The sequence below is a fragment of the Aythya ferina genome, assembly GCF_964211825.1.
Source record: "Aythya ferina genome assembly, chromosome: 2".
NCBI lineage: Eukaryota > Metazoa > Chordata > Aves > Anseriformes > Anatidae > Aythya > Aythya ferina.
In genome coordinates this window covers 31,556,720-31,563,732 of record NC_140297.1, presented here as the reverse complement: position 1 = coordinate 31,563,732, position 7,013 = coordinate 31,556,720, and the positions used below count along the sequence as shown (strand labels likewise).

The following is a 7,013-nucleotide window of genomic DNA, read 5'->3' as shown; positions in this document are numbered from 1 at the left end:
TCTCAATAAAATATATGAGGCATGCACCAAACACAACATACTTTGGTTTCCCTGCGTTGACCTCTGAGGAAGGACCACCGGCAGGAGGTGCAGTACTAGGGCTGGCCTTTCAGCCACCTAGGAAAGGGCCAGTTTTCCTCAGTGTTGCACTCTAATATACACGTACCTGAAAACTGAAATGGTTGGTTTTCATGGTGTAATTAAAAATAAATGTCTACACAGTTTATTAGACATGAAATTTGACTTAAATATTTATTTAGACCTCAATTTATGAACACATTGTTTTAGCTTCCAAATACATTCCTGTGGAGATCTTTATAACCTTTCTTTCAGACTTCATTAATTTTTTCTGTATGGTGTTATAGCTGTATGTATACATATATATCTGTGTAATGTGCACGATTAATTATCTCATTAACACCTAAAACTCTGAGTCATCAATTTAACTCTTTTTCAGAGAAATAAGAGAACAGTGACCCACGTTCACTTTCCAGCCAATCAAAAAAAGACAAATCACTCTTCAGGCAAATCAGAAGTCTTGACTTAAGCTTACCTGGACTTGGACCTTTGCCAACATTTTAAAATCACCTTTCCTAAATGTTCAAAAAATCTCTGGAAATATCTCTGAGCTTTATACCCAGCGCTTGGCAGGAAACCGAGATGTTAACTAATTGCAAAATTAACCCAGAACATTTTGGTAGGGGGAAAAACTGGGAAGTTTAGCTCTTTAGAAGTAGTATTCAAATTCACAGCTTGTGGGTGGGGTTGGGGTGTGCAAAGGTGCATAAATAGGCAGAAGGAGCCGTGGTGTTCACAGTGGGACTGGGAACACCTTCGCACCCCAGTGGGCAGAGCAAACAAGGTAAGGCAACACATGCGGCACTGGGAGCTGCCAGCGGGAGCACCCAGGCTGCCCAGAGCTGTGGCAGCTAGTCAGAGGAGAGAAAAGACTGCAGCAATGTAGGCATGGTTTGGTACAGCTTGCTAACAAGAAATATATGTAGAGAAATGCCATCTTTGCAAGTTAAAAGAAGCAGGACAAGGAAGGGTTTTTTGTGGGTTGAAGACCTAGTACAAGTGTGTACACTGAGGAGAAGTTTTGAAAGAGCAGGTTTAATGTTTCTCTGGCTTGTCTTTCTGCACTAGCAATAGAGTAAACTTTTCCTGGTCTTTGACTTCCTGGTTGTACATTACTTTCTTTTTTTCTTTCTTTCTTTCTTTTTTTTTTTTTTTTTTTTTAAATGAGCATTACTTCCACTATACAGTTCTAGTCAAAGCAATTCAAGGCAGCCCTGAAAATCCACTGCATTTAATCTAACGTCATTTAATTTTCTTCCTTGCCAAGGAGACTTTTCTTAGGACAAGCAGTCTCTTGTGAAATCATATTTGATGTCCTTAAAACAGTAACTGTGTGGATGCTTGAGGTCTGTTGGACATCCCAGTAGCTAAGAGCTCTATATCACTGATGCAAATTCATCTACTGCCTCTCCCTGCAGTTCCTACCTGTAAAAATGCTTCTATTTTCCCAGAATTTTCATTGTCTGAATTTTAAAAACTCTCAGCCTGTGATAGTTTTTGCATTAAAGTTTTGAATTTTCCATATTGTTTTTGGAAAATCTTAGGTTTTCCTACTTTACCCAGTATATTGGTATTCCATTTTCCAGGAGGAAAATTAATGAGAATTTAAATTTAATGAAATTTAATAGTGTCGTGTTGTTAAAGTGTTTCTCCCCTTACAAAGCATCCCAGCTGAAATGCTGAGGAGTTTCCCATTGGACATGTCTTGTCTCCATCTCCATGCCCCAGGGTCAGGGTCAGAAAAAGCACTCTGCTTTGCATTGCTTAAACCAGCAAACTGCATTTCAGTTCTTACTGTTCCACCAGGCATCTCTTCCCCACTCTTTTTATTATAGATTTGACTGTTTTTCAGGATTAGATGGTACTTTTAAGGGAGAAGACAGGATATGAAGTTTCAACAACAACATTAAGCTGCATCTATGTTAATCTATCAGTATTATACCTAGCTCAAAATTTTACATCTCCTTTGAGTCACTCCTATTGCAAAATGGAGGAAGAGCCTAGACAGGTGAATTTTTCAGCCCCTGGGCTGCTAACCTGCTCGTTTACTGTAAGACTGGGAGATCCAGAGATAACCATGAATTTATGAGTACTTAAAAGTACTTTTGAAATGGCCAAAACTCTGTTGTTTTACTGAGCAAATTCAACACATGCAAAAAGAACAGAGGGAAACTGACCCATAAATGTTCATCTTAAGAGGACCACAGCTCAATACCACAAACACAGCAGCAGAAAACTGCCAAGTCCTTCATGACAACTTGCTAAGCAAACTTCACCTCTCCTGCACATTCCCCCAAACCCAGGCCCCTTCCTGGAGCAGCCAGGCTGGGCTCTGGCTCACCCTGCTGCACACCTGACCTGCTTATCTGCTGCATGCCTCAGAGCAGCAGCCTGGGAGGCATGACAAAATGTAGTTTCTCTCCTCTGTCCCAGGAGCAGCCATGGAGAAGAGTTATGTGTCCGTGTTCCTGCTGCTCGTTGCCATCTCCTGTGTTCTGGCCAAGGATGTGGGCAAGAAGGATACGAAGGAAACTAACACTAAGCCCAAACTGCCTCAGACACTCTCCAGAGGTAAACATAAATTAATGAATGAATTATTTCTTTAAACAATCTAAAATTTTGATTCCTATAATTTTCTGTGAAATTAATTTTCTTGCAACCCATTCTGCAAACATATTTTCTGGTATTTTCTACCCCCTCCTTTTTCCTGTCTTAAAGCCCTCCAGCTTTGTCTGTCCAAAACCCTCTTGGGCACAGGAGGGCTGGGATCAGATATGAGCTCAGCCTGTAACGTGCCTCCTGCCTTTCCCTTGCAGGCTGGGGAGACCAGCTCATCTGGACACAGACGTATGAGGAAGCCCTCTTCCGCTCCAAGCACAGGTACCGAGCCCCTCCATGCCCCTCTGTGCTGAGGTGTCCCCCAGCACCTCCCCTGCACCCCACCAGCCCTAACAAGGAATTTTCTTTCCCAGCAATAAACCCCTGATGATTATCCACCACCTGGATGACTGCCCACACAGTCAAGGTAATTCTTTTGCACAGAAATAAAATAAAATAAAATATCTGGGTTTCAGTTTCAGATAGATGCAGTTTAAAAAATAAAAATGAAAATCTGCTTGCTGGGGAAGCAGTAGCCAAATGCCAGCCTGCACACGCACCAGGGAGCATTGGGCATGTCACTGAAAATACACGGGCATGAGCTGACCCACATGGCAAGAGGCATGCATTCCTCAACAGCTGTGTACAAGGGTTAAAATTCTTTCAGATATTCCAGGTTGATGTCCTATATATATCTCCACACTGCATTGGCCATGCCCTGAGAAATGGAGTTAGAAGCTGCAAGAGGAGAAAAGGGGTTTTAAAGGGCAAAATGCTCAAATTCAAACTTGAGCAGACAGTTGTGAGAGAGATGCACTATCTGAAGCAAAAAGGGACATTTTGTACCATTACACTCATTCGTTTCCACAGAATAAAGCTGAGTTCATCACCTTTCAGTGAAATGAACTTTAAGTCTTTATTTGCTGTAATTGTAAACTGGAAATTCTCATTTTGATTATTCTGATTTATTTTTTTTTCTAGGACTATTTCACAAGCATTTTTTATTAACTATCATTTCTCGTTGCTTTCACTCTAGCACTCAAAAAGGTCTTTGCTGAACATAAAGAAATACAGAAACTGGCTGAAAAATTCATTCTCCTGAACCTCGTGGTAAGTTTCCTAGTTACACTTCAAGTGAAAGCAACAAAGTTTTATTTCCAATTTTGGCTTCTCTAGCTATAACTAGGCAGTTTTATAGCTAACTAGGCAGTTTTATAGCCATGATTGGCTAGGAAAAACAGCCGGTGCTGGAGTGTAATAGATTTAGTAATAAAGATATTTCATCTTAAAATATCAAACTGACAAAATATAAAGGAATTTAAAGTTTAATATAATAATATCATTAAATGATATGAGCAATATAGAGCTCTAGCTAGTTAAAGGTTGTAACCCAAGCAGTGGATTTACTGGAAGTGTGAAATGCATTGCTTAGTTTGTATTCAATAGCACTGAGTATAAAGGACAGAATCACATAACACGCCCTCTTGCAATCTTGACTGAAAACCCCATCTGTTTTCTTTAAGTATGAAACCACAGACAAGAACCTGGCACCTGATGGCCAGTACGTCCCTCGGATTTTGTTCATCGGTGAGTACATCTCAGATCAAAGACCCTGCCGTGAATCTCAAACCCTCAGGCTTATTAGCAGGATTTTATTCCATGAGAAACATAGAATTTCATGTTGGTTTTGGTGCACATAAGAAAAGAAAAATCTCCCCCCAAAAAAAGCAATAGCTGAGCAAGAGCATGTTTCAGGGCTAGGTGCACACAGGGTACAAGGATAAGAGCAGAGATGGAAAAGGAAAAGCTTGCCCCTGGCCTGGCTCTGAAGATCAGGGAGCACACCATGCTTAACCCCTGAAGCTGCCACTCTCTAAAGTGGACTAAAATGCAAAGCAGCCCCAGCAGTGCCGTTAGCAGTGCCATAGGTGTGGAATTCCTCCCTCTGTGATTTCATCTCAGACACAATCTCAGACATCACAGGAAGAGCAGTAATGCCGGCTGCTTCAGGGGCTGGTTTTCTAGGCCCAGTCCATAGCTCTGTGCTCCAGCACTTTGCATCAATCCCTGACAAGGATTTGTATTTTGGTGATTTATCAGTGGCCATGCATGCAAACAGGTATTCCCTCTCCCAGAAGAGATACACAACCTGACATACTTATATACATATGTCATTAGCATATCTGCACAAATCTAGGTCGTGATGACCATTTTCATCAGTCCAAAACAACTGCCTTCATTATTTCTTTCTTAATATTTGTAGCCTGAAAGCACCCTCAGCTGGCGGAGCTAATTTACGTGCTATGCAGCAACACAGGGTCTCAGGCTGATCAGCAATGATCAGAATCAAACCGATCGCCTCCCCAACAAACCTGCAAACACATCTTGACACCAGAGCTGCAGTTAACCGCAGAACAATGACCTGTTAGTGGGAGCAGACTTGTCTTGCAGAAACACTTAGGAAGCAAACAGAAATGCAGAAAAGCTTGCTTCCTTTTTCTGCTCAAGGGTTAATCCTGCGCTCTGCAACTTTCCTCCTTTTTTTCCAGATCCTTCCCTGACTGTGAGAGCTGATATTACTGGAAGATACTCAAACCGTCTCTATGCATATGAGCCCTCTGATATTTCATTGTGTAAGTAGTGTGTTCTCAAAGCAGCCACATTTTTCACTTGGCAAGGAGTAAAGCCAGATGTGGCACACTTGCCGTCAGTGCTGGTTGAGGGACAGTTCCCCAGCATAAGCTATGGGCAGGTTTGCGAAGGGTATCGCATGGCTTACCTCTGCATGTTAACCTGCCCAGGTATGCTTTGCTGTACAAACACTGAAAATACTTTCTTGTGAAAAAGTTGCAACAAAAAATAACATATGAATTTCATTTCTAGTGTATTCAAACATGCAGAAAGCGCTGAAGCTGCTGAAGACTGAGCTGTAAGGGGAAGAAGGAAGTCCCTAAAGACCAGAAAGTCTGATCTTCCATCTCTTCTCCACTCATTGACACTGGTGAAGAGACTATTTAGGGTGATGTTTAGTGATGTATAGTGCTGGTTCATACACAAACACTAGTTTCATGTTAGCACTTTTGTACTGGGCAGCATTTTTAAAGGCTGGAGTCTTTTAATTTAAAGTATACAGAATACTGTATGATTCAACTGTACAAATGATTTTTTTTTAATAAATCCATTTCAAGTGTTTACATACAAACATTGCACTGTTTTGTTTTTATTTTACCTTATTATTATCTCTTAATATTAGAGTAAACTCAGTGTTACTTGAGACCACCCCTCGCATTTTCTTATCTAAGCACTTTGGAAAGAAAACAGCTTCTTATCTCGTTTCAGCAGCTAGCAAAGCTCTATTCCTCAGTGTACTTTATCTCCATTTACTTTCCTGTAACACCAACCCCTGCCTTGCTCTCATCAGTCCTTTCTTTACAGCTAGATAACAAGAAGTGCAAACCTTTTACAAAACTTTTCTATGTTTGCAGTTAATTACATGGTAATGTGCAGAATGTTTGAGCCTTTAAGAAGGAAAACAATTTCAATTACAAAAAAAAAAACAAAACCAAAAAAAAACAACAACAACAACAACAACACAAGATTAGAGAATGTGGTGGTTTACATATAGTTCTGTTGTGCATATTTTTTGTTTTCAAAGTTGGCTGCATTCTAAAGTGATCTGAGATCACCATAACTACATGAAGATCTTTTTTAAAAATTAAAAAGTTAAATACTGCTTGCTTTAGAAGACCTTTGTTTACAGTAAAGCCTTGAGATCATTAATAGAAATTATATTGTAGTGAGTATATGGCCGGTTTCCTGATTTTGTGGCTTGTGATTGCCCAAAATGGACAACAAAAGTTAGAACTAAAAGACACGCTGGAGCTGAACACCTGCAGAGAAGGACTTGGGGGTTCCGGTGGACAAAAAGCTCAACAATAGCCAGCAGTGTGTGCTTGCAGCCCAGAAGACCAACAGCGTCCTGAGCTGCATCAACAGAGGGGTGGCCAGCAGGGTGAGGGAGGTGATTATGCCCCTCTGCTCTGCCTTTGTGAGGCCCAAAGATGCTCAGAGGGCTGGAGCACCTCTCCTGTGAAAACACGAAGAGAGAGCTGGGGATGTTCAGGCTTCGGGGACACCTCATTGCAGCCTTTCAATACTTAAAAGCGGCTTATAAAAAAGGAGAGCAACTTTTTACCTGGGCAGATAACGATAGGGTAGGAGAAATGGCCTTAAACTAAAAGACGGGAGATTTAGGTTAGGAGGAAATTCTTCACTGAGAGCATGATGAGGCACTGGCACAGGCTGCCCAGAGAAGCTGTGGATGCCCCGTGCCTGGA

At 41.2% G+C, this 7,013-nt stretch overlaps 1 protein-coding gene across 1 annotated transcript; it reads left to right on the top strand.

Moving 5' to 3' along the window:
- The first annotated feature begins 776 nt into the window (after positions 1-776).
- Positions 777-5,878, top strand: AGR2 (anterior gradient 2, protein disulphide isomerase family member). The gene is made up of 8 exons (XM_084510977.1): positions 777-862; positions 2,512-2,649; positions 2,895-2,958; positions 3,051-3,103; positions 3,713-3,786; positions 4,200-4,263; positions 5,226-5,309; positions 5,560-5,878. The coding sequence occupies exons 2-8, from the start codon at positions 2,520-2,522 to the stop codon at positions 5,607-5,609; spliced, it is 519 nt and encodes a 172-aa protein (XP_084367103.1). The 5' UTR covers positions 777-862; positions 2,512-2,519; the 3' UTR covers positions 5,610-5,878.
- Positions 5,879-7,013: the final 1,135 nt, after the last annotated feature.